Source organism: Acomys minous, assembly GCF_964271855.1.
Source record: "Acomys minous genome assembly, chromosome: 1".
Taxonomy (NCBI): domain Eukaryota; kingdom Metazoa; phylum Chordata; class Mammalia; order Rodentia; family Muridae; genus Acomys; species Acomys minous.
Genome location: NC_140483.1, coordinates 58,888,530 through 58,916,234, shown reverse-complemented (window position 1 = coordinate 58,916,234; position 27,705 = coordinate 58,888,530). Strand labels below are relative to the sequence as shown.

The 27,705-nt window shown below is 48.0% G+C and overlaps 1 protein-coding gene across 1 annotated transcript; it reads left to right on the top strand.

The window, feature by feature from the left end:
• Window positions 1-718: 718 nt before the first annotated feature.
• Window positions 719-25,920, top strand: PIGR (polymeric immunoglobulin receptor). The gene is made up of 11 exons (XM_084778500.1): window positions 719-880; window positions 7,781-7,878; window positions 14,562-14,906; window positions 17,893-18,546; window positions 19,968-20,297; window positions 20,854-21,171; window positions 22,093-22,285; window positions 22,691-22,812; window positions 23,193-23,324; window positions 23,436-23,494; window positions 24,520-25,920. Exons 2-11 carry the CDS (start codon window positions 7,806-7,808, stop codon window positions 24,613-24,615), a joined length of 2,322 nt encoding a protein of 773 aa, XP_084634626.1. The 5' UTR covers window positions 719-880; window positions 7,781-7,805; the 3' UTR covers window positions 24,616-25,920.
• The last annotated feature ends 1,785 nt before the right edge of the window (window positions 25,921-27,705 follow it).

Below are 27,705 nucleotides of genomic sequence, written 5' to 3'. Positions count from 1 at the left end.
AGTGAGATCGCAGGCATGTCTGACCCTCTGGTTTCTCTAGCCCTTGTGTCTCCTTTTCCCCTTCCTGGAAGAGCCGGTGAGCCCTGCCCAGGCCCAGTCCAGTGTATAGAACTTCAACGGCAAGGGGGAGCTTGTGAGGGTATGGGGGCATGCCCCATGGGGGCATGGGGACAATGGGCTTCATTTGTGTGGCACATGATGCCTGTGCTCATCTGGGGAACACCTAGGAGACCCAAATAGATCATGACCTGGGAGAGTTTCGGGGACTAACTCATTGTAGTGAGGAAGGAGATTGCTATCTCAACTCAGCCAGTGGGAGTTCTCCTCTGAATGTCCCAAGTCGGGGGGTCTCTGACACAGCTCCCCATTCAGGCCAGCTTCAGGGAGCTCAGGTAGAGTCGGGGTGGAAAGGGGAGAAGCATAGTTGCCACGGTCCCGGAAACTCTAGGCTGAAAAGGGAAACTTTGCAGATGGTGCTTATGGAGTGGCGTTTCAGGCTCCCATGTGCTAGGGAGTCATGAGACTAGAGCAATCCCTACTGACCGGGGGCGAGTGGCCAAACAGTAAGGGACATCCAGTCCCATATCCTGAAGCTGCAACAATGGAGGATTCGTGAGTGGCACAGTCTCTCCAAGTACGGGAGAGAACAAAAGGAGCCAGCCAGGAAAGCAAGGATCTGTGGGAGTCACGTGCTCCGGGGCTGGCTACCTTGTCTGTGGGACAACGGCCCTTTAAGAGCCAGGTGCGGGTCAAGCACAGAGCAGTTTCGGTTCTGGCAGCAGTAACCTGTGCCTTGCTGGAAGCTTCTAGAAGGGAAGGGGCACACACTGACTGGCAGCCTGTGAAACTGGATCATCTGGAGAGAAGGAAGTGGCTAAAAGTAAGTGTGCTGCCTGGGATCCTGGGATAGGCTGCTCCTTGGGATCTTAGCTTTGAAGATCCCCTGCCCTCCAGCTCCCAGCCTCACAGAGAGGGTGAGGTAAACAGGGCATACTGTGTGCCTGTATGCCACAAGGGAGTAGAGACACATGCATGGGCATGCCTCGCTGTGCTTTTCCTGCAGAATATCATGGGTGAGAAAAGTGTGTTGCCAGCACTCCCTTTTACCCTTAGTCCCCAAATTCCCTTATCCTCCTACAGTTACTACCTTGCACAGTATCTAATCTTTCTGAGCCTCAGTCTTAATCGGCAAAATGAGGATTTAAAAATAACACTAATCACTGCAGGTCAAAGTGGGTTCAAATGAGAAAATATGTGTGAAGTGCAGCAATATTGCAACGATTTGGTGCATCATAATTTAGTCCAATTACTCAAGAACTTACTGGGCGGCAGGCAGATCTGGGTTCAGATAGTACAAAAACACACATTGCCTCAGCTGCCTTTCCAAGGAGGCCACACTCGGGTCCTTTTTCTGGGATTCTATGAGGCTTTAAAGTCACTTCCAATTGCAACCCAGACTTGCCGCCACAGATCCGTGCCACTAGAAACAAGTATGCATTGTGATGTTGTTCTGCCCTGCTCTGAATGGGGAAAACGGTGTCCTTGGGGAGTAATAGACTTAAGGGGGGAGCACAGGCACCTTCTAGGCACAGGCAGCAGCCCTGGGATGTACCCCCCTAACACAGCACCCAGGCAGCCATCAGTCCTGGCCTTATCCCTTCTGACAATATTCCAAAGCCGGTCCAAAAGGACATTGGCAGCCTGACTTCACCCTCTGCACCAGCTCCATTTGTGCAACTGCCACCACACCTGGGGGCAGCGGGGGCACACATATTTTGAATGACAGTTTTTGTTAACACTTTCCCCTGCCGCTAAGGGATTTAGAGATGTCTTACTGTATAAAGAGGGACGTGCCAGATTCGGAGATTTGGGTAGACGGCATTTCTCTGGTAGCTGAAGACAGAGGCTTCGGCTCTGAGCTGTATCTGGAACCTTGCACTCATGTGTTTGCCTGGCCTGGATGTGGCATTATATCTCAAAGGACTGGACCTAGCTCTGTCACCACCATCTGCTTCATGGCATCATAGCGCACCTGTAGATCTGTGAGGTTCGTTCACAAAAAGCCTGGTCACTTCGGCTTCCCTTCAGTAAAGTAAACCGGCTCACTCTGGGACTTCACAGCTTTATCTCATTCCTACCCCGAATCACCAAGGAGCTGGGAAAGGCAGACACTACAGTCCCGCACCACAGCTGAGGCAATGAAAACTGGATGAGTTTATACAAATGATGTAAAGTCACCCAGGAGGTCTAAACAATATGCTGTTACAGCCTTTCTGGTATGGTTTTAAATACTCCTATATATCACCTAGCAAAGCAAACCACTTAACTGAAAAAATGTATACAACTGGGACATACCTATAATCCTAGCACTTGTGGGGCTAGGATTGTGGGAGAACGGCAGCGTGGTGAGTTCAGCAAAATAGAGAGACTCTGCCCCAAAAACAAACAAACAAACAAATAAAGTTACAGGTTGAGTATTCCTGAAACTGTAATTCTAAAATCTGAAATGCCCCAAACCCAGACATTTTAAGAGCCAACACTACACAAGCAGAAAATTCCACACCAGACCTCAGGTAATAGGCGTCAATCTAAAACATAGTCACATTAAATATGTATAAAATTGCCTTCAGGATACATTTAGACTTGGGTCTTATTCCCAAGATACCTTATCACATATCTGAAGATATTTCAAAAATTAAAATGGAGGCCACTTCTGATCCTAAGCATTTTGGATAAGATGTGCTCAACCTATACATTAGGTTCAGCAGAAAACATGATCCACATCCTCCTCTTCTCTGACTCTAGGTATAAGGAAGCTAGGATATCAGGCTCACTGGCAGTGACACAGCATGGCAGCAGTAACAGGGCTTTGGCATGGATACATCCAGATTCGGGAAACAAGGGAAACACTCCCCGTTCATGCCCGGTGCTAAATAAATGGCAACTAGTGTTTTCAGGAAGAAAGATCTCATGGCACCACCTCTAGGTCCAAGCAACTCTTCAAGAGAATTGACTTTCTCGTGAAAGGTGGGTGGGGAGGAAAGGACACCTTTCTTCTCTTCTCTAAAGCTGGCCCAGTCCCCGAGTGACAGAGGTGACAGCCAAGTGGAAAAGTAAACGGTCTTAGCACTCAGCCCAGTGCGTAGCTACCGTGAAGGGTAGGTACACAGGCAGCACCCAACCCTGCCCTTTAGAGTTATTGTGACTTCTTTTGGCTGGAGAACATCTGATGTCACTAAAAATGTGTCAGCACATATTATTCTGTTGTCTTTCTCCATGTTCTGCCGGGCCAAAGGCACTCACCTTTCAAGTTAGAAGACTCAGAAACGCATATGCTCATTTTATAGATGAAAACATCACGTTGGTGTTTTCCACGCAAGTGTGAGAATGCTCCTTATACCCCAGGATAGAAGGGAATCCTGGACACCCCCACCCACCCAGGCTCTCTTCCATCCTTAACCCCATTCTTCATGTGACAATTTCCAAGCTCACGCTACTCTGTGCTCAACTCTTGGTCTGTGAGAGACAAAGTAACAGTCCCAAATGGACTTAGACAGGGCTGCTCCTGGAACGGGAGAGGGGACCGACCGTGCGGGTCAGGCCAAGGAGAAACGCAAAGAAAGCCCTCGCTAGTCTTCCTAACGCCACAGCAACTTACTCCTCCAAGTTCATACGCCGAGGCTGTTAGAAACAGACACTTGGCTTCTTCTGATCTTAGCTCATGTCCTCTGTCCCCCGTGAAGCCCCTGGAGCTTTGAGCATCCCATCTTACCTTCTCCTGGGAGGTGAAGACGCTGGGTTGTTTCAGGGTTACAAGAATAGATAGCTTAGCCGAGCTAAGACCCGGGCCCAGGTGTCTCTTCCCCCAAGGAGGCACAGTGGAGTTTAGATGAACAAAGGTTTGTCCTAAAAGCTGAAAAGCAGTCACTTTAACCCAATGGGGACCTAGCGAAACTGGGCTTATAAGGAGATAAACTTTATTCTCCCTTGCGGCCCATACTTCTGCCCCAATCTGCAAGCTTGGGGATATCGGTTAGAATTATATTGAGAAACTAACCCAGCGGACTGCAAACAACCTGGAACATCTCGGCCTCATCAGCAGGAAAAAAAAAAAAAAAAAGCTCAACCCTGGTTTCAGTGCACATACACTAGTGAAATTAATTCACTCGAGAAAGTTATAAATCACCACACTTTATTGAGCCAATTAAGAGTATAAGGAGTCCTCTAGTGAGCTGGACAAGAGTAGGCCTTGCCAGGGAAAAGACTCTTGGTGCCCAGACAAAGGAGGGTAAAGTTTTCAAAGTCAAAAGGCTACAATCACATCAGACCTGGTGTAGGCTATGGGTCTTTACACTATAGCCTTTGATCTTATAAAATATCCCCCAAGGTCAACCCTCTAGAACAGTGGTTCTCGGCCTTCCTAATGCTGCGGCCCTTTAATACAGTTCCTCCTGTGGTGGTGACCCCAGCCATAGAATCATTTCCATTGCTACTTTATAATGTTGGTTTTGCTATGGTTGTGATCATAATGTAAGTATCTTACATGCAGGGTATCTGATATACAAGCCTTGTGAAAAGGGTTCTTGGACTCCCAAAGGGGTCACATCCCACAGATTGAGAACCACTGCTCTAGAGGAACCAAACTGTTTCTACAGATCAGGACCCTGTCTCAGTGTTGAGGAGGGCCCTTCTGGTGCTGTAAAGCACTTTATCAAAAGGCAAGAGAAGCCATTTGTTTACAGGCAAAATGTGGCTCTCTAGTAGGAGAGGTTAGGAGTCAGGACAACCTGGCCTTTCCTAAGCTAGGTCTCTAGAATAGTTATAACCCCATAGAACTGAGCTCTGGGCTCATGCAAGAAGTGATAATAGACTCATGGTCCCAGTACTCTGTCTGATATAGGTCTTGGGGTTAAGAATCCCTAGGCTTTAGATCTTCTGTCTGCAACACTAAAGTGATCGAATCTACCCCCAGGGTTCCTGAGGCAATAGGCAATACCCTAAACCACGTGAGAAAGGGTCTTAGCAAAACAGCTGGGGTGGGGGTGGGGCAAGTAAGCGCTTTACTCTTTCCTTCCCTTCTTAAATTCCTCTCTTCAACTCAACTCTGCTGTTGAGGCTCCTATGAACTCTGGATTGCCTGGACTTTGGGAAAAGTCTGACTGAGGCAAAAATGTTTTAAACCCTTACCAAAGGAAGGATCTAAATTGTAGCTCTAGGCAAAGGAAAGTCCCCATTTTTCAAAATATCTCCTGCCCAACATCTGCCCTGGGTGTTGGCTCTTGTCATTCTCCTCATGGTGACCCTGGTTTTTCTCACCAGATAGAAGTACCCGGATGCTCTCACACCCAATTTTTGAGCTACACACAAAGTTGAAGATACACACCTGTCTCCATGCTTGCAAACTGACTGGGATAGCCATTTGAATGTGTCACAAAAAGGATGATAAGCTCTGGCTAAAAGTCAGGTCCCCCACTATGGGGAGCCTGGCACCTGGTTCTCTGGAAAGGCCATCAACCCCCCAAGAGGAGGGTAGTACCCCAGCTGAGCCTATGAAAAGACCAAGTTCTGCCTCGTGGCTATTAGAAGATTGCTTTTCTAGACTCAAGGACAAGAAGGAGAATAAAAGATGCTAGTTTAGGCTCTTAAAAGCTGGAAATATTTGGCCTTCTCCTCCCCCTCCCCCCATGACTGCACCCCGGACCAGCACAAGGGGCAGGTGCCACGTCCCTTGGGATTTGGCGCCACCCATCCCAACCGTTACATAGCAGATAGGCCTCATGGCAGCTCTTACCCGGAAACTTCTAGCCACTCAGATGACCCGCAAGCACCTGATCACATCCAAATTAGGCTGAGTTTGGCTAAGGCTCCACTCCAGGAGTTTATCATTCACTTGGTAAGAAATCATGGGCCATTAACCCCAGTTTAAAAAAAAAAAAGCCTTTAGTTGCCATCTGACACCTATGTCCCAACCCCATGCCCTCACTTCTTCCAGAGAACTAGAGAAACAGAATACCTTTATCTCCACAAGGAAATAGAAGGGTTTCTTGCTGGGAAATTCCCCTAAGGAAAAGAAATAACCAAGATAAACAACTCTATTGCCTTTGGCTCAGCTAGTGAAGGAAGTGCCTGGACAGCAGGAGTCAGGGACAGGCAGAGAAGACATAGTGTCCAGGCTGCCTCCTGCTCACAGTTTCCTTATCTTTATGGGTGCTCATTACTGTGTAGGGCCTATTAACATTGGGTTGTTTTTTCTTCTCCTTTAAAAGCTCCATCAAATCCATTCCAAAGTTTAAAGTCAAGCAAAGTCTTCAAAGTCTGTTGGAAAGTGGGGACTCCCCTCTCTTCCCTTTTTCCTCTAGGCCCTAGAATCTACGGTATAGTTTGGGTCCTTGAGATAGTACAGCCTACCATGGGCCAGGCCTCAGTCCTCTGTAGCCTGGACTGTGTACAAAGTCCACATGGGCTGCTTGGATTCTCCATCTTTGTCCTGCTGGAACTCAACTGGCAGGAAAGATGAAAACATCTAGATTTTGTCTCTGACCCTGGAATGGAATCACTAGAAGCCTTGAGCATAACGCATCATCTCAATCTCTTCATTGCTTGTGGGTCTGTCTGTCTGTCTGTCTGTCTGTCTGTCTGTATTATTTCAAGGGTACTTGGTAAAACTCAAATGAAAAATGTCAGCTCCAGAGGAAATGTAACTCCTCAAACTCCCAAAGGGCAATCCAAACACCCAGAAATGGGCTCAGCCTGGACCACATGGACGGTTCCTGGGGGTTAGATGAAAGTCGGCATTCCTGGGCGACACGGGAAGCTGGCTCCCTCTACCAAGAGGAGCCGTTCCCGTTCCCTCTGTCAGAAGGAACTTATGCTACCCTCCGTGCCTATTAGCGTATCAAAGCTCATGCTGGCTCCTTCATTGTCACAAGTCCCTGTGACACATTTCAAAGTCCCTGCTGGCACCCTACCCTTCTCACCCCTCCCCGCCCCTAAACGCCCTCCAGCTACTCTTTCTCCTTATAACCTCGCTATTATTCTTGTTGTTTCTCTCCCCTCCCCCACCCCCACCCCTTTCTCTCCTATAATAAAAAACCTTCCTCTTAACCATTCCATGGAGAGGTCATGTTGTCAGTTTATACAAACAATATCAAAGACAGACTTTGATAAACAAAGGCATTCTGGCATCCAGTCTAAGCATACTGTGAGAATCTGAAGAAGGAGAGACTGACAGTATAGACAAGCCAGGGCTCAGATTCCCTTAGCTCCACTCTGCCCATCCTCACAGAAACCCTCGTGGAACAGCTGCAAGCCTCTGTATACCTTTCCAAACACCACAATTGTTAAAGTGCCTCTCCGTCTCAGTTTACTCATCATTCACCCAAACCCAGGTCAGCCTCCTCCACCTCCAGGGATACAGGGAAGGGAACTGACACAGAAAGAAGGGGCCCGTGTTACAGTGTGCCCAATACGGCATCCTGGGTGACGTCAAAGAAATGCCGTCCATATCAGTAGTGCAAAGGAACATGCAGCTTAGGTAAAAGAAGATAAAGGTATTTATAATTATTGAAGCAATTAAGAATGCCTATTGGTTGAGAGGAAGGCTTTTATTGTAGACGAGAGAAAGCAGATAGAGGGGTGGGAGAACCGAGAGTCTTAGCAGTAAGGAAGCACTGTTCATGCATTTCTTAGCTTATTCAAGAGGATTTACAACAGTTCCTGGGTACAGAAAGCAAATAGGTGTCAGAGAGAAACTTCATCTCCTTCCGTTATTGTCTTTCAGCATCTCACACACGAAGACAACTTGAATGGCAGAGCCCCCTTGGAAGCCACCAGCAATGAGGTTCTTCTTGGTCAGCGTCCTATTAGCTGCCTTCCCAGGTAGGTCTGATGGTCCCAACTTCCAGCTCAAACCCTTTTCCATGGAGTCACTGATATCAGAGTGACCCACAGCGATGTCCCTCACAAACTGTGTATCCCCGTGAGACACAGTCACACAGAGCCAATACACAAAAGGCATTGTCTAAAAATGGCCTGATAAGCACTGGTAATCAGAGACAGGACAGAATATTCCTACTTTTGAGAGCAGGACTCTGGTAGAGGGGCCTCTGTGGACAAGGAATTTAGATAAGAAGTCAACAGCTACTAAAGTCGTTGCTTTGTATGAAATGGAATTTTCTTAGCGACTACATTTCCCATTGGGTTAAGATCATATGGGTCACATCTTTGATTCCTGCTGAAGTGAAGGTTGATACAGTACCTGTAGGCCCCTTCCTGGAAGGTTCCAGGCTTCTGCTGGGCAGGCAATGGACCCACACCAAGTCTCCGGAGTTGGAACCTCCGGGTGATAGAGGACTCCGCATGTCTCGGATTGTCTGCTATGATGCCTGTAAGGGCTTGAGGAAGAACAATTAGACACTTCAACAGCCCGTGGCCTTCCCTTTGCAGGAATAAGTGGAGGCTGCAGCCAAGAATTATTCAAATGGTGGCGTTTGTCCCGGTAGGACGGACACCTGATTTTAAAAGGAGCGATAGGAAACAGCTCTATCCGCCTCTTGCCAGTTTCTTCCCAGAATTGAATTACTATCTCAGTAGCCCTGCTAGCATTTTCTACCTGTCCTGAGCTCTGGGCTCCACAGGTGAAAGGTAATTTCCAATGTATTCCAGAGTTGTAGCTATTCAATGGGCAACTTTGCCCCGGAACACAAGGCCAAAGAGGGGAGGAGGCCAAATCTGGAAATAAGCGCCATTAGTAACTTTTTAGTGACTACATTATCTGTTTCTGACCTTGTGAGAAAGCCTTCTATCCTGAAAAGGTATCTATAAAAACTTGTAAACGCAGAGTAACCGCAGTATAGTCCAATTCCCAGTGTTTTCTGGGATTAATCCCTCTTTCTCAACACCCATAGGTGCTAGTTTGACTCCTCTTGGATTCATCTGGTCACAGATGGCATAGCAGTGGATAATAGGTTCAACCCTTTCATCTACGTGGCACAGAAAGTACCTGTCTCTGATTAATTCCTTTGATTTGGTCAATCCCAGGTATATACTCTGATGGACTTGTGAGAGAAGGGATGAATCCCAAAGCTTCTGGTAGGATGGGGCCCCCATCTGAAAGCATCTATCAGTCTTCAGTCTTAGTGAACCCCTACTGTCTGGCCCAGTTTTCTCCCTCACTGTGTATACACATGGAAGCCCTAATGTTTGTGGTGGCCCCACTGGCTGTGGCTGTGGTTCTCGCTTTAGCACCACCCAATCTGTTGCCTTGTGTTTCTACCAAATCCCGGGCAATAGGTAATCACAAGCTTCTCTGGCAGCAAAAACAAAGCTGCTAGGAAAGCAGAGATCTCCTTATTTTTTATCTTCTCTGTAGAGGTCAGCAGGCCCCACTCCTGGACCAAGGAACCATGGGCATGTGGCAAAGGCAATACCAGCTATGGTACAGATGTTGACAGCACAGCTATTTCCCCATCTTAGTGCCTGGGTTAAGGCTACCAGTTCTGCCTTTGGGGTAAAGTCCCTTGAGAAAGAGGTTGCACCCAGATCACCTCTGTGAGTGTCACTACAGCCCCTCTTACATACCTGAACCCACCCTATACATAACTGCTTCCATAGATGAACAAGGTTGTGTCTGTCTTCCCCAGAATGTAGTCTCAGAGGTCCTATAGTCCATTTTGCAGGGGACTGATGACTTCATCATAGTTCACTGGGGGTCAGGCAAAAGGGATGCTGTGTTTAACCCTAGAGAAGGTAAGAATTTGATCGTGGGTGCATCTAAAAGAAGAGCTTCATAATGGGTAAGGTATGTGTTTGACATCCAGTGCTCAGAGGCTCCTGGAAGGTGTGGGGGAAGGGGCAGACAGTGGCAAGCAACTCCTTCCTGTCCCATGGTCAATTTATCGGCTTCCTTTAACAATACCGTTGTGGCCCCAGTGGCCCAGACGAAAGCTGGTCATTCTGCTGCAGCAGGGTCTAGGTACATAGACAAACAGGCCACAGGACTTCTTCAGGGTCCCAAAGTTTGAGTTGGTACGCCCTGTGCCTCCTCATGCCATTCATCCACAAACAAGTGGAAGGGCTTATCAACATCAGGTAGCCCAAGCACTGAGTCTGGCATCAGGCTTCCCTGAGCTTTTGGGTTGGAACGCCACCTTTTCTTTGCCCTCCCAACTCAGGGGGGCATTTCCTCCAAGAGTCTGGTATAATGGCTTTGCTCCTTCTGCAAAGCTGAGCATCCATAGTCCGCAGTATCCAGCTGTAATGGAGAATTCTCTCACCTGCCTTTCATCCTGTGGCTCAGGATATTCAGAAGAGCTTTAATCCTGACTGAAGACAGGATCCTCTTGTTGCTACCCCCAAAGAAATACTCCAGACAAGTTGCCTTATTAGCGCACAATCAGGCCTTTTTAGTAGACACATAGTAGGCCAGCTGCTGATGCGTTTCAGGTAGTTCCTTGGTGGCTTTCTTTGCACTCCTCGAGGGTGCGCCTAGTGATCATCCACATAATGCAAGAAGGCAACAGTCAAGAGGCCCCTGGAAGTACTCAAGCAGGTCCACAGTAAGAGCTTCTTCAAACAGAGTAGGGGAGTTCTCAAACCCCTGTGGGTAGTCAAGTCCAGATCAAATGGCAGCTGACTCCTGACTCAGGGTCTGTTCATTCAACGGCAAATATTGGTTGGCTCCCAGGTGCCAGAGGGCTGAGACAGTGGGAAGTGGGTGGAGAAAGATCCAAGGCCAAAGCTGCTCAGTTGTCCCACAGGCCTCCTCGGCATGGTAGCTAGCTAATGGGAGTTGTGGCCCCACATGCAACTCACCTCTGCCGGTTCACTGTCTGTGTCCCATATGGGCCAGGTCGGTAAGGAGCAGGTGGAGAGAGATCCAAGCCCAAAGCTGCTCGGGTGCCCCACTGGCCTCCTCTGCTGGTTCACAGGCTGTGTTCCAGATGAGTCAAGCCAGGGAGGAGCCGGCAGAGAAAGGCCCAAGGCCAAAGCTCCTGGGGTGTCTCACAGGCCTTGTTGGGATGGCAGCTAGTGTGAGTGGCGGCCCATGCCCAACTCACTTCTGCTGGTTCACTGGCTGTGTCAGGCCAGGGAAGAGGTGGTAGAGAAAGATCCAAGCCTAAAGCAGCTCAGGTGTTCCACAGGCCTCCTCTGCTGGTTCACTGGCTGTGTCAGAGCTGAGAGAGTATATACAGTTTTTCCTTGATCCAGTAGGCTGAGCAAAGCACCAGGATTTGGTACTGTCTGGGGATGCTTTCCGCTCTCTTAGTTACTTCGCGTAAGATCTGAACAGTACAATGGTCTTTGGTGCCTGCCTTAATGACGGAGATCAGAAAAGAGTTCCAAGGTGAGTGGCAGGGAACCAAAATACCTGCATCTCTGAGGCAGTTGACATGCTTTCTGGAGACAGGGAACTGTTTCACTCTTATAGGCGAGGCTGAGCTCAGGAGCTGAACAGCTGATGGCTGGTGTGAGGCCAGTCCAGGGGAGGTTTCTGCCCACACCCTAGGGAATGTTAGCATTGATTCTGTTAGAAGGGGCTCATCTGTTCCTAGTCCCTCATTAGTATTTCTGCCAATTTATATTCTTCTAACAAAGGGCAAGTCACCGGATCACTGGGTAAAGACTCCTTGGGTCCAGAGTGGCTTTCTTTCTTCTCATTAAATATGATGGTGGCGCCAAGTTTTCTCAACAAGTCTTTACCAATCATGGGGTTCAGAAAAATGTGGCTTAACAACAACAACAACAACAAAATGAGTCACAGTACCTTGTCCAAGGTCCACCTCTCAGGTTCCAATCCCTGAGGCCCCTTGGATGGTGGGTCTTTCCTTAGTAAGGGGACCTAGGGGGTGAATTAGCATTGAATAGGCTGTGTCCATATCCACTAGGAACCAATAGTCTGCCCCCTACTTCTCCTGTGACCATGGACTTCTGGGGGATCATTGGTATGGAGTCCCCTCTTGTCAATCCACTCCTGTCATAATGAGCATTTGTCCCTCTTTCCTGATGGCAATTAGGACATTCATTTTTTTTCCAGTCTACTTTTTCTTTATGATATGCCCCTTGGCCTTTCTCCGATCTGGATCAAGGCTGATTTGATCACCTAAGGTGGTTACCCTTTGGATCTTATCAGCCTCTAATCTGAACACAGGGGCCAGTCTTCTGTCTTTCTTCTCATCTGGGTTTCTATGTTAAAAGTTTCTGACCTGTTTCTAACTGTGGCCTATTCATCCCATCAAGACCTTCTCATTTCTGCAACTTCCTGTGAATACCTGGGTCTGATGAATGACAAAAGCAATATTAATATGGAGCTGGCTTTCAGGGGACATCAGATCTATAGAGTTAAACTCCTGGTAAGCTCCCCAGAGGTGCTCCAGGAACCCAGCAGAAGATTTCTGATTTCTCTAAATAACCTCCTATATCTTTGAGAGATTAGTTGGAGCAGCTGCTGTTGTTCTAGTCACTAAGGCCTGGCAATGGTGCCCCCTTATCTTGGATCCCAGCTTTGTAAAGATGAGGACAATATTTGCTCAGCTCTTTCTTCTGCATCTTCCCTGATTATCATCACAGCCTTCCTGGCCTCAGACATCACTCTATCCCTCTCTCAGCATTAAAAAAAAAATGGTACCTAGAAGTTGCCTACAATCAGTGCAGATGAGTTGGTGGGTAAAGAAAATAGTTTCCAACAGACTGATAAGGGTCTGAGAAATCTCAGAGAAGGGAGGGTTCTGAGTCTTCCAGTTACATAAGTAACTGGTCGAGAAAGAAACATAAAATAGAGAAGGCGGTGTGGGCCTCTGCTCCCCACAAACTCCTTGCGCAGGCTGGGGTTGGAGCCCACTAGGGGGTGCCTCTCTAAGAGGTATAACAATTGGGGTCTTGCTTGGCTAGCATGTGTGCTTGCTAAGCTAGCCCACTCCAAGTATGAGAAGGTGAGGGCAGGGCAGGATAGAGTCTCGGGGCTGCCAATGCATGGTGCATGGTACCCCTCAGACGCAGTTGGATCCTGGACTTGTATGTATTATAAGGCAGTGGAAAAATCCTCTCCCACAGGGGCCAGCACAGAGAGTTCAGGCATTTTACTTAGGCTTCTACTCAGTCTTTGACTGAGTTTTTGACTTATTGACTTGATAATTAAAACAGAGGAGCCTTGTTTAAGGGCACATTGCAGCCATGGAGACAGGTCAAGGATGAGGGAGAGCTAGCCATCAATATAAGGAAACTGGTCTGGATGGCTAAGGTTCCCTGTGACCACTTGCCAGCTTCTCTTGGAAATTCTGGAGTTGAAGGGCCCTACATCTGGCCATCCCACATAGAAAGTGGGGGGGGGGGGATTCTAGTTCACAGAGAATGCAGAACTTTCTAAACAACTTCTTAACTCCATAGTCGGCCTCATAGAACCCCTGAATGTGTGGCAGCAAGCAGCTCAAGGTAGACTGGTCTGTGCTCTGTTCCACATTTCTGCAACAAAACTTACAAGCACAGCATAAAATACAAATTAACCAAACACAAATTTAAAAAAAAAAAACCTACAAAGACAAAGCATTTACACAGTCCGAGGGAGTCAGCCACAGACATACACTGAATACCTTCACTCATATGTCCAAAAAAAAAAAAAAAGCAAAAACAAAAAACAAACCCCAGGGGTACAGGGAACATCTCCTCTGTCCCTGGAGAGTGAGTCTACAATCACATTCAACCTTCCCCATGTGCCCCCCAGATGTCAGGACTCCCTAGAACAACTCACTAATCATTACTGTCCTGAGCACACATCAGCCGACAGTCCTTCCATTTTGTTTCAGTCTGTAAAATTGCAGTAGCCATAGTCTAAGGAATCCTAATCCCAGGGCCCCTAAATCCATAAAAGCACTTGCCCCCATCTAGGGCTGTTCACTCTAAGTTGTGGTACTAGTTCAGGGCCTGACCCTGACTAGTGACTTTTTCATCTGTGGTAGCCATGGTCTCAGGTGCCCCTGGGTCTCCAAGCCTGCCTCAGCCTTGCCCCCTGCTTGGATTCCTAGCCCCAAGTCTGTCCCGAGTTGTGGAGTTTGAGACCAACAGCAAAAGACCAACAACTCAATTACAGATTATAATTAGCCAAATTTATTATTTCTGTTAGCAGGGCAGTTATCTCTAAGCCAAATCAGAAATGTGCTTCACCTGAGTGGATGGGGGGAAAGGATTTTAAAGGCAAACGCCACAATCACTCCACTTCTGCAGAAAGTATAGCGATAAGTGTGTTTACACAAACCTAAGAACTATACAACTTAGGGAAGGAGGCAAAGTGTCAGAGCTTTTAGAAACTTAGGTCAGAGGCCAACAGCTTTAGAGCAGATGCAAAATTGAATTTATTTACCTATCACATTACAATTCAAATTGAACCAAATTATAATTAAACAACCATTTTATTTAATACAATGCTGTATGGCTGTGGTATCGTTTCAATAACTAGAGAGTACACGTTAACTAGAAATTTTCATTCCTCAGGGTGAGCTAAGTGGATCCTTTCAGGCCGCTTGGCCTCCTCCATCACGTCTTAGAATTTTTGTCTTCTGTCTCCACAGTGGTGTCCACAAAAAGCCCCATATTTGGTCCCCAGGATGTGAGTACAGTGGAAGGTAAATCGGTCTCCATCACGTGCTACTACCCAGCCACCTCTGTCAACCGGCACGCCCGGAAATACTGGTGCCGACAAGGAGCCAGTGGTCTCTGCACAACCCTCATCTCCTCAAATGGTTTCATCTCCAAGGAGTACGCAGGCAGAGCCACCCTCATCAACTTCCCAGAGAACAACACATTTGCGATCAACGTCGAACAGCTCACCCAGGATGACACTGGAAGCTACAAGTGTGGCCTGGGCACCAGTAACCGAGGCCTGTCCTTTGACATCAGCCTGGAGGTCAGCCAGGGTAAGAATCCAGTCTCCCTGGGCTTCTGGAGAAAGCAGATGAAACCAACTTAGGTACTATGAGAGAGTCTGCCGGAAGGCGATGCCTTCTACTGAAGGGCATCCTGACACGACGTCTCAAGCCTCCTCTCTCCTGAGGCAAAGACTTTCTACAATAGAACATCAAGACATGAGGCATATCTGGGAGAAATGGGGGAAATGTTTCATTTTCTGGGTCTCTAACAAGCTTCTTTGGCTTAAACGGGTACAGGAGGACAGCTTTTGTTGTATTTGATAGAGTTGAGACATGATATTTGTCTCATCCAAAAGAAACTCCCTTTCCCCAAATTCAGAAGGACAGATAAAAGCCAGCATTCCACAGGAACTTGTTTGTTTGCTTGGTTTGGTTTGCTTTGGTTTTTCAAGACAGGGTTTCTCTGTGTAGCCTTGGCTGACCTGGTTTCACTCTGTAGACCAGGTTGGCCTCGAACTCACAGAGAGCCGCCTGCCTGCCTCTGCCTCCTGAGTGCTGCTGGGATTACAGGCCTGTGCCACTGTGCCCAGTTTCCATAGGAATTTTGAAGCCAGTTCCCCCAAAGGAGCCATTTCCCTTACCACTGACAGAAGGGACAAACGGCTACCTGTGGTGCCTACTAGTCTGCTGCAGCCCAACCCAGCCTCCAGGCTCCCTCAGCATTACAAGTACCTGTTAGGCATTTCAGCTCCCATGCTCACGGGCTTCACTCCCGCCCCACAGCTACTCATTTCTCCTTCATCCCTGCTATTTGGGCTGTGTCCCCTCCTTTTGATTCAGACTTTCTTTGCCTCACCCCCATCCACACTCTACCCTGCTCCGGGCTTCTCTCCTAGTCTGCTGGTCACGCTCAGTCTACCACTCTCTCTCTCTCTCCCTGCTCTGTACTTTTCCAGATGCCTATGCCTATTCTCTCCCTCATGTCTACAACTAACACCTTCCCCTTAATCACACCCTGGAGCAGCGACGTCATCAGCTTATAGAGCATCTATAACATCCGATGAGGTAGAAAATGCACCAAGAGAGTTTTAAAGCTCCTTACGCTCCTACCGTAATGTTCCTTTACATTGAGGCTTTCAGCCAAGGAAGTCTCCTTTATCAGTGGGATTTTCGTGAGATACATTAGTCTATTAGAATTATCAGCATGAATTTGAATTTTTTGACCGACATCTAGGCCCCTGAAGAGGTGGGCCTCCAAACAAACCTGCTGTAGCTAATAGAAGCTAGGGAGAAAATGGCTATCTGACAAGGGTGCCCACTGAGGGGACTTCTGATTGCTCAGAGAAAGTGAAAAGAGAAAACCCCAGGAATGAAATGTGGAGGGGCTCTGAAGCATTGCTCTTTGGGATATGGGCGCCATCAACTGTATTCCAAACACGAAGGCTGTTTCTATGCTCGTGGTGAGGCACAGCATCACAGGTTACTAAGAGCTGGGGTGCAGGGGGAGGGGCAGGGGGAGAGCAGGTGTTCTCGGTTGACTCCACCTACATCTCTAGGAGAATATTGCAGATACTGGGAGCAAAGGCTTTGATTGGACCATCCCAACAGCCGGCTCTGCTTCACTACTGGTTTTCGATAATTCATGCTCAATCTTGTTCGTTTCTACACATGTTAATTTGGCCCCTACCAAAATCAGTTGTTGTGCACATCAAAGCAGGGAGGGCAAATGTAAAGAAAATGGTGGCACACGCCTTTAATCCCAGCACTCGAGAGGCAGAGGCAGGTGAATTTTCATGAGTTCAAGACCAGGCTGGTATACATAGTAAGTCCAGGAGAACTAGGGCTATTACGAGAGAGAGAGAGAGAGAGAGAGAGAGAGAGAGAGAGAGAGAGAGAGAGGAAAAAAGAAAAAAAGCAAATGTCTACACCCTGAAATCTATAGAGGTATATAAAGTGGATATAATAACTGATAAAGATTTTTCAGGAGGACACCGAGAAGGGAGAAATTAGTACCAGCTTATGGAAACCTTCCAATGGAGATGAAAGTCAGCCTGACCCATGGAAGATGGAGGAGATGGATGGGTGATTGCTGTCATTACTCATAAAAGCCACAGCCAACACCCTCACAACAAAAGACAGGGTAACAAGAGAACACATAGCTTCATTTAAGCAAGTTGGTTTTTACGTTAATTTATTTATTTTATGTTCATGAGTGTTTTGTCTGCGTATATTTTTGTGCACCACATGTGTTCCTGGTGCCCTCAAAAGCCAGAAGAGGCGTCAGATCCCATGGGATTGGAGTTGGAGACAGTTCTGGGGCTGAACCCTGGTCCTCTGGAAGAGCATCCAGTGCCCTTAACTGCTGACCCATGTCTCCAGCCTCTTACCTCATTTACTGAAGTTTTACATTCATAGGAAACTTCACAGGGGCCATAGAAAGATCTGATTTTATCTTGGGTTCCATGAAGCACGGGTGGGTGGCTGTACAGAGATGAAACAGGACAGAACAAGTGTGAGCTAGTGGTAGTAACCTGAGTGGAAAACCCAGCAAGGCCCATCTGTTCAAGTTTTTCCTGGAACCCCAGCTGTAATGCTTCTTTTGGGGGGTGAGACAGACACAGCAGTGAAGACCTTGATGTAGAATAGTAAGTCAAGAGTTTCTTCCTGGTTACAAAGAAAATTTGGTAGGTTAAAGTAATATTTTTAGGGTTTGTGGGTAGCTTTGGGATAAAGAGGTCAGGGTTCCTAAGGTCTCCTTTGGGAAGTGGTATGCTGAGTTTTCTGGCTTGCCTTTGGGAAGAATGGCATGAAAAACAAAAGGGCAGGAGAAAAAAATCAAAGTAAAACATTTGTTTTAGAGGCCTTTGCTTTGGTGTATCATTGGGTAAGTTCCAACAGAAAAATTCTGACAGCGTTCCTCTAGGGAGGAGGGCATCCAAGGTCATTGGGCCACCCAGAGCCCTCACTGGGTATAGAAAATGGCCCCGTGTTACAAAACGAAAATTATAATTTACTCCTGTCCTCAATTCCACAGCTCCTGAGCTCCCAGCTGACGTTCACGTCTACACAAAGGACCTGGGCAGAAATGTGACCATCGACTGCCCTTTCAAACGGGAGAACGCTCACAGCAAGAAATCCTTGTGTAAGATGACAGGCGAGACCTGCGAACTTGTCATTGACTCTACTGAGAACGTAAACCCTAAGTATAAGGGCAGAGCCACACTTTTTATGAAAGGGACCAGCCAGGTATCCTTTAGTGTCAACATTACTCACCTCAGACTCAGTGATGCTGGGTTGTATGTTTGCCAGGCTGGGGAAGATCCTACTGCTGATAAAAAGAATGCCAACCTCCAGGTGCTAGAGCCTGAACCAGAGCTGGTTTATAAAGACCTGAGGTCCTCTGTGACTTTTGAATGTGCCTTGGGCCGAGAGGTGGCAGATCAGGCCAAATATCTGTGCCGGAAGAACAACAAAACTTGTGATGTGGTGATCAACACCCTGGGGCAGAGGGATCCAGCCTTTGAGGGCAGGGTCCTGCTGACTCAAAGAGATGACAATGGCCGCTTCAGTGTGCTGATCACAGGCCTGAGGAAGGAAGACGCAGGGTACTACCTGTGTGGGGCCAACAGTTCCACTCAGCCTCAGGAAGTCTCGCCCATCCAGGCTTGGCAGCTCTTTATCAATGAAGGTGAGAACCTCCAGGAGGGAAGCAAAGTGGGGAGGCATGGGATGGCAGATGTGGCACTAGCTTGCTCCTCTGTTATAGTCATTAATGCCCATTCATGTCAGTCAGCAGTAAACCTTCACCCGGAAAGTCTTGAACTAAGTACGATGTGTGTCGGGGGCAGGGACAGTTCAGGAGAACTAGAAAATGCAGCCTCTGTCTGCCTGGCACCCGTTCCCAAGTATCCTCCCATGCTACTGAGGACCTATGGATGATTATCCCTGGGCAGCAAGAATATGGAAAGTAGAGCCCCTGCTGAAGGCATGATCACTAGACGGGCTTCAGAGCCATGTCCCCTCTCCTCCCCAGCCAACTCCAGAACAAGTTGCATGCCACATGCCTCATGCTCAGATGGAAAAACATTGACTTAAAAGCTTCCGGGAAAGGCAACACCTCACATCTAAACATTCCACTCCCACAGCTCTTAGGGTGATTCGTTACTCGGCACATCTGGCGTAGCAGCTACACACCTCCCCCAGCCATCGGTGGGGCAGAATGACTCAACACCCCCTCCCTGCTCCTTCTCACCCTAGAGCACAGGGAACATGCTCCTCCTCATGAGAAGCAGCAAGCCAGCACTTGAAGTTCAGAGTACCCGCGCTATGACTTTTCTTTGAGGGTCCTCATCACATCCCCGACACCTTCAGTCACCATGGGCTCTCTCTGCGTTTTTGCATTCGCTTCTGCACGCTGGAGGATGACTCTCGGGGTTTTTGATTAACAAACTCATACCACATAGTTTTAGTTTATATATATATATATATTTTTTAAATGTATTTATTTATTATTATGTATACAGAGTTCTGCCTGCATTTACACCTGCCGGCCAGAAGAGGGCATCAGATATTATTAGATGGTTGTGAGCCACCATGTGGTTGCTGGGAATTGAACTCAGGACCTCTGGAGGAGCAATCAGTGTCCTTAACCTCTGAGCCATCTCTCCAGCCCAGTTTTAGTTTATATTTTAAAGTAGACGCGTCCCAAATATGTTTTCTTAATTTAGGTACAATACAGTGAGCAGGGTTTTTTTTTTTTTAAAGATAAGCTAAGAAACAGATTGAATGATTATCTAGATGGAAATTTTATAAGAAGCTGAAGAAAAGCGTTCAATATTCTCTCTTAAATGTCTTCTGTTCCCTGCTGAGAACTAGAATGGGGAGAGAGGAAGGAGATACACACACTGGGGTCGTTGGACTCTGACCCCCAGACTCTAGCTATAGATTCGGACATAAATAAAATAGTTTTCATATTCTGAGGAGGGGTTGGTGGTTTGTCTAAACTTTCCTCTCTCCATGGTGGATATCATGGGGAGAGAAGTTTCCCGGGGCATGTAAGGCTCTTTGGGTATTTCTGTCCTCTCACATGATCTCAATCTGTATTTCCAGAATCTACCATTCCCGCTAGTCGTCCTGTTGTGAAGGGTGTCGTGGGAGGCTCTGTGGCCTTCGTGTGTCCCTACAACCCCAAGGAAAGCAGCAGCCTCAAGTACTGGTGTCGCTGGGAAGGGGATGGAAATGGACACTGCCCGGTGCTTGTGGAGAGCCAGGGGCTGGTACAAGAAGAGTATGTGGGCCGGCTGGCCCTGTTTGATGGGCAAGGCATTGGTACCTACACTATCATCCTCAACCAGCTCACCTCCCAGGATTCTGGCTTCTATTGGTGCCTCACCGATGACTCTAACTGGAGATCCACAATAGAACTCCAGGTTGCTGAAGGTGAGAACTGATGACCTGGATCAGGTAGAGGGAGGAGGCTGAAGGCCATCCTAACAGCAGCAGTCTCATGCCGTAGACATCTTTCCTTCTATGCCACCTCCATCCATGGGGGCCAAAGGAAGGACCTACTTGGCCAGAGGTCGCATTTCCATACCTGTGACCAGCACCCTGTGTCCTTTCAATCATCCTTTGTAACACTTCCTGATATCAGAAAGACTGGGCTCATTTTCAGTAGATAGATGGAATATTGAATGTGGCTCCTTGTACTAAGCCCCGCCCCCCCCCCAAATGTAACTAAGTAAAGGAGAGTGAGGGAGGCAAACAGAAGCCAGTGAGCAAGGCTGTAGTTGTACATCAAACTCTGGACTGATAGGGTGGTCATCAATAGTAACCCGTTAGCATAGCCTTCTGCTTCTTATGTACTCGGGTGGTGTATAGCAATGCTATCTTCAGGGGGGAAACGCTCACAACATATCAAAACCACCACTTTCCTTCCCCTGTGGGCAGCTCCCAGTCTCACTTTCTGTGTCTCTATCTTCCTGATTCCCAACTACAGGGAAGCCAAACCTCGAGGTGACACCGCGGAACGTGACCGCTATAGCAGGAGAGGCCCTCACGCTCTCCTGCCACTACCCATGCAATTTCTACTCCCAAGAGAAATACTGGTGCAAGTGGACCAATAAAGGCTGCCACGTCCTGCCGAGCCATGACGAAGGTGCCCGCCAGGCCTCTGTGACCTGTGACCGGATCGTCTCCATGACCCTGGACCCAGTCAAGAAAGAAGATGAAGGCTGGTACTGGTGTGGGCTGAAACAAGGCCAGGCCTATGGAGAAACTACAGCCATCTATGTAGCAGTTGAAGAGAGGACAGGGGGTGAGTCTCCAAGGGCAGTGAGCGCCTGCACCCAATAGCACCCGATGGGCAGGCCTTATCAGAAAGTCCCTGCCTGGAAGCTTCTCCATCAACGACAATCCTGGGGTTTTGCTATAAGAGTAGGGAAGAAAATCGTAGTGGCTTTTCTGTTTAATCTCAGTATTATGAAGAGTCTCACAGGTGCCCTTCAAACCAGAGTGAAGCCCCCTCTCCATCCGGAAATCCTACATAGCGATTTCAGAGTCATGTTCATATCAGTACATTGTATTCTCCTGCATCTGCACCAGAGTGCTCTCAAAGGATGCTCTGGTACCTACATCTTGATGAAAAACAGTAAGGCACGGATCTGGGGTACAGCTTGGATTAGAGTACATGCTTAACATGCACATTATTCTAGGTTTAGTTCCTGACACCAAAAGGATAAAGAGGACAGACAATACTTAATACAAACTCATCTGGTAGATTTGTGTGCCCAGCCTCTGTTTGTCATAGAAGATGTCTTGTATCATGATGGCCTTTTAGGAAGTCTGAGCACAGCATTGCTCAGCAATGGCTCATAGAAGCCATTGAGGAAGGCCCGTCTCACTCTGTTCCTGGGAACACGATTTTGGTGCTGTGAACATTTCCCTGTGAACCTGCTGTGATGGGTGGATCTGATTCATAGATCTTTGACATGGAAATGAACTTGATGGCCATAGGGTAGAGAGTCGGGCAGAGGTAATCATGGTATGGAAGCAGGAAGAGTAGAAATAATATCTGCAGGCCTAGAGTAGAGGTCTTCACTATTAAGTCTACCGCTAGCCTCAGCCTTCCTTGGTAGCTTTGAGGTCTCACCCTGTGACTGCCCCCCTAACTCACAGATATAAGAACACAGGGAGAGAGAAAAAAAAACATAACCAGCTTTGTTTTCATCCGTTTCAGCGCCACGCCATGTCAGCCCAACAGATGCAAAGGTACCTGCAAACGTTGCTCCCGAGGAAGAGGTAGTGGAATCCAGTGCCGGTGAGCAGGAGAACAATGTCGTTCTGAACCCCAGGCTCATGGCAGAGGAAAAGGAGGTACAGAGTGTGGGAGACCAAGCTCCTGAGAACAGAGCGGCTGCGGACGCTGGCGGGTGAGTAGATTCCTCCCCCACCCGCCAGACCTCCCCACTCACAGAACACTCCAGAGACTGAGCCCCGAGTCTGGACCACTAGAACCAAGTAGCAGAGTGTGATAGAGACCAGCAGATGGTCAGTCCTCGCAGCCTTGGCTAATGCTTGTCAGCGGAGGGGAGGGAGCACAGCCCTTCTCTCATAGATGGGACTGCCTAGTGCAGTATCTCAGGCCTGGAATATAGAGAATCAGGTCCTTGCCTTGCCGGTTCATGGGGGTGGTGCGGGGCAGGGGTTGTCTTTAGCAAAACAGAACTGAGAACTGCATCAAAAAGATAGATGGCAGGAACTCTGGCTGGGGCAGCCTCCCAGTACATTCTGATCAGCTCCCTTTCGGTGATGGGCTGACTTGATCCCTCTTGTAGTGCTGATGGACAACAAGGGAGCTCCAAAGTGCTGCTATCCACCATGGTGCCCCTGGGTCTGGTGCTGGCAGTGGGCGCTGTGGCTGTGTGGGTGGCAAGAGTCCGGCACAGGAAGAATGTAGGTGAGTACCCAGGACGCACCCCACCCCACCTCCAGCTCAGCTAATCAGCTGAGTGACTGGGGTGTAGCCCATTCCATTCCTCCATTTCCTTGTGGCTCAAGACTAACAACCCCGGCACAGGGCTGAGTTAAGCTATAATGGAGTTCTGTGAACTGAGTCGTAGATTTGCAAAGGCCCTAGAGTCTTGACCACCCAAGAAAGGGAGTCAGACTATTTTCATTTTAATTTGGAGGTAAGCATCAAAAGGCACCACCCCTTGGTATCCCATGGGCCTAGGCCTGGGTCAGGTCCTCTCAGGGAGAGCAACACACCCTAATCTCCTTGCTCCCTACTCTTCTTACCCATGACCCTACCCCCACTCTGATTCTTCTGCCAAACAGACCGGATGTCGATCAGCAGCTACAGGACAGACATTAGCATGGCAGACTTCCAGAATTCCAGGGATTTGGGAGGCAATGACAACCTGGGGGCCTCTCCAGACACTCAGGAAACAGTCCTCGAAAGAGGAGACGGTATGTGTTTTGAGCATGCCCCAGGCCTTGGGAGAGCAGACCTGGACCTGCCCCAACCCAGGAAGAAACAGAGATCGGTTAGGGCTAAGAACACTTTTTCTCGCCATGCAGAAATCGTGACTACCACTGAGACCGCCACTGAGCCAGAGGAATCCAAGAAAGCAAAGAGGGTAAGGAAGAAAGATCTCTCACTACATGACAGGGAATTCAAACTGCAGTTGGATAGCAGGGCAAATGACCCCCACCCCCCCACCCCGCCCCCGTGTGGAGACTGGCTCCCCCAACAGGGGAAATGGCATAAATACAGTATTTGAGAGGACTTTTCTGAGGAGGAGACATTTCCTTTGGCTGTGGGTACTGGCCAATACCGCTGAAGTAAGGAGGGGAACTCAGTTGTAGGCTGTGAGCCTGCAAAAGATGTGGTCACAGGCAGAGGGTCACATGCTAACGGTGGGGGGGCTAGGTGGGTGGTCTTCCTGAGCTATGGCCTTTCCATGGGTCACACATCCTCCTTTCAGAGTTTCCTCAGGACTGTCCTTTCTCCTGAGGCTGGAGGATATTCATTCATGGTGGGCATCTTGGTCATCGCTAGAAGCCTTTTCCCACCCCAAGCAGAATCACCAAACCCCAGGAGAGGCAACTCCTGCCACTGGGTTGCAAATCTCCCTCCTTTCTTGCCTTCCTAAGGCTCCTTATGATGCTCCTCCGCTCCTAATCCTGGGGTTACTGACACTTTTAACCATATCTGCTCCTCCTTATGACACCTGAGATCATGCATTTAGCACAATCAGGATGTGGAAGTGAAGTCCAAAAGTTGAGTCCCTACCATGTGGACAGTGCTAAATGCTACCTGTCTAGGGTGGTGGAGAAAGAGAACACCTTGGTTGACAACACCCTAGGCCACCTTGCCTGTGGACTACGAGAGCATAGCTTCTGGGGACAGGCCCACAAACAGAAGGTGGTTCCATCCTGCTTTGCATACAAGGGGAGTGAGACAGTGGGAGATTATTTTTAGAGGCTGCAACTTTCCATTTCTTAAAACTGATGTCTTCCTGCTGAGGATGGGGGCTGGACTAAGAGCAAAGTCTCAAACGTGTGTTTTGCTCCAGTAGATATGGTGAGGTGAACTCCGAACATCAAGTGTGTGTGTCCTTCCTCTAGCCCGCCATCTTATGCCTCTCCTATTGCTCCCTAGTCATCCAAGGAGGAAGCTGACATGGCCTACTCAGCATTCCTGCTCCAATCCAGCAACATCGCTGCACAGGTCCATGATGGACCCAAGGAAGTCTAGGCAGCACTGACAGCCTACCCCTGCCTGTGACAATCAACTGGAGAATCACACTGATCCACTCACAGCCTGCATTTACCCATCACCTAGGCTTTTCCCTCCTGTTCTCAGAGGTGCGCTGGGCCTTTCCTCAGTGACCCAAGCCTGCCCTAGTTGTGCCCATGTAGGAGAAGGTGTGAGGAGTTCTGACCTGCAGCTTTTCTCTGTTGAGAGATTAAGGTGGAATTAAGGAGCCAGACCTGAGAGACATCTCCGAGAGAAGAGGATTCGGAGTAGGAGCTCATCTCAGGAGGGAGAGCCACCTGAAGCCTCTTTATACCTTTATGATGGGATGTCAGTATAACTCTCCTCTTCTCCGTCTCTCCTTTCCTCTCATCCTGATTCAAAAGACACAGCTGAAAATGCGCTAGAACCCCAGTGCCTCCTAAGTGCTAAGAGGCAGGCCAGGCCACAGTCTTTCTGCAAATATCACTGGACAAGACACCATCTTCTCCCAGATTCTGTCTTTTCACTAGACAGATCTCATAGGCAACACAAGAAATCCTTGCAGTCTAAGGCATAAGCAAGACATAAGGGCACCATGGTTCTCACATGGGAAGAGATTTTTCTCTAGGGCACCCAGTGAGATAAACTAGTGTCAAACTAGATTTGACAAGTCATGGCTCTTGGCCTGGGATCTGTCTTCAAGACCTCTGCTCTTATTAGAGGTCTTTACTTTAACATCAAGAAAAGTAAAAGGAAATGTAATGAGTTAAAGGGGCACTGTGGTGTGCTCCTACAACCCCAGCATTCAGGAAGTAGAAACAGAATCAGAAATTCAAGGTCATTGTTGGATACACAGGGAGTCTGAGGCCAGCCTGGAATACATGAGGCCTTGTTTTAAGTCAGGAAGAAGAGAAGGATTTGGTGGTAGTGGTGGAGGAGGAGGAGAAGGAGGAGAGGAGGAAGACAAGGAGGAGAAAGAGGAGGAGGAGGAAGAGGAAGAGTACAAAGAGGAGGAGGAGGAGAAAGAGGAGGGAGGACAAGGAGGAGAAAATACAAATGGCAAATGGATCTTTCCCTGGTCTCACCTTTCTCCTTCCTGTCACTCATGTGGCCCTTAGATAAGGGAATGGATACTCTCAACCTCTTAAATTTGGAGAGTTTTGAGCAGACAAGAAGAAGATGGAGCCTGAGAGCAGCTGTTCTTCCCAATAGTCAAATTAAGACTGTCTCTCTCTGAGCTTTGAACTTCAACCAGCACCTACAGGCTGAAATCAACAAATCAGAAATGTCCATTAATAATTAAAGTCTATGATTGTTACTGAGGAGGCTCAGACTGCATTTGTTCCCCACACCTTAGCTCCTACGTGTGCCCCAGAGTATGTGTTCAAGCCAACAAGCTCAGCCACCACAAAGGCTGAGCTGAAGAGGTCTTCCCTTGGGGACAGATACCAACTAATTGGCTCTTCCTTGTGAGCTCAGTCCTCCTCTGCTCTCTGCTTGGGCTCCCAACTGCAGTACTTAGCCTTGGTTCCCTGTCCCTGGCCTAGATCAGTCTTGGATTCCCTCCCAGGCAAAAAGGGGCAGAGAGGACAATGAGGAAGTAGGTCTTCTTTCTGTGTCATAGGGATGCAGATCTAGCTTCTCTGGTAATGATAGAAAGTCATCCCAGAAGAGACATAATTAACTGTAAGCTGTGTCACTTGTTACCATAATATGATCTTCATCCCACGCCAGTCCCTATGCTGCTTGCAGTGTCACTGGAGGGTTCCACGTGCAACAGAAGCTGAGAGTCAATGTGTGCACTCATGTCAATAGCCAGAAGCCCAATCCTGGCCTTCTTCACACATGACCTACCCTAATCCCTGCACTCAGACACCAAGAAATGTCATTAAAGCCACAGGCCATGCCATTTTACTCCCAACTTATATTATCAATAGGTGATAGTAAATGCAGGACATGAAAGCCCTCTTCTCTCCAGAAAGTCCTTACAAGAAGGAAGCTGGGTCACAAGTGGACCTGTGCTTTGTTTGGATGGCATGCATCCCTGCAGAGTAACGATCAACTGTGAGATTGATGAACATAAACAAACCAGCAACGACCATCATTCAGAAAGTTACTTACCTATCTGATGACAAGGAAACCTTGCCTGGGTTGTTTAGTTTTCTTTGAAAGGCTGTTACATACTAATATGACTATACATTAACAAGATCTACCTAGCAATTCTGAGACATTTGGTGTAGCAGTTGACTTTACTTTGTAAACTGAAATAATCTCTAACCATTTAAGACCTTTCTAAAACTCAAGACTGAACAATTCTTTGAAGAACACTAGACACTAATATGAGGTTAGAGATGAAGCATTTATGATGAGGAATGGACCCCAAGGCAAAGAAACGTGTAGTATACCCCAACCCAAGCTTCCATGAAATGTTTACCTGTGCTGGGGAGGCTGGACCATTAAAGAAGGAGAAGGAGGAGGAGGAGGAGGAGGAAGGATTATCTCAGAAATAGGACTATTCAAGTGGGAAAGGGGCACACTAGATAAAAAGTATAAGACTGAGACTAATGGTGCCAAGTTGGCCATGAACCAAATACAGTAGTAGTAGTAGTAGTAGTAATAAAGAAAAAAGATTACCTAGACATATGAGCCACAAGTAGTCAAGAGAGTCTCTGTCAAGGTCATTGGGTGTAATGGCACATGCCTATAATCAGAGCACTAAGGAAGTTGAGGCCAGAATGCTGTGAGTTCCAGGCCAACCTACACTACATTGAAAGACCCTGTCTCAAAAATAAATAAATAAGATTTCTGGGTATGGTGACAGAGGAGTCGCTGCCTCTATGTGCCCTAGTGAAGGAGAAGGGTAGAGATAAACGTGACTAGAAGTCTTATGAGAGAAAGACCAGAAGAACATCAGAAATACACAAAGGGCAGTGGGAAAATAAGAAATAAGCCATGGTGACATCTAGAAAATCATCATGGTAAAATAGCCAACAGCGGCAGGCACACAGCCACTCTACAGTGCTCACGCCAGGCTGGAGACAGCGGAAGGTAGCTCCCAGGAGGCACTGCTTCCGGCGGAACTCGGCTACCGTAAGAAAGACAAGCTGA

What these genes read in the sequence shown, in the direction of transcription:
- PIGR (XM_084778500.1), top strand. Translation starts at nt 7,806, where the DNA reads ATGGCAGAGCCCCCTTGGAAGCCACCAGCAATGAGGTTCTTCTTGGTC. An exon ending in AGTCCTCGAAAGAGGAGACG is followed by an intron (nt 23,325 to 23,435) that starts GTATGTGTTTTG and finishes CTCGCCATGCAG; the next exon opens with AAATCGTGACTACCACTGAG. An exon ending in AATCCAAGAAAGCAAAGAGG is followed by an intron (nt 23,495 to 24,519) that starts GTAAGGAAGAAA and finishes ATTGCTCCCTAG; the next exon opens with TCATCCAAGGAGGAAGCTGA.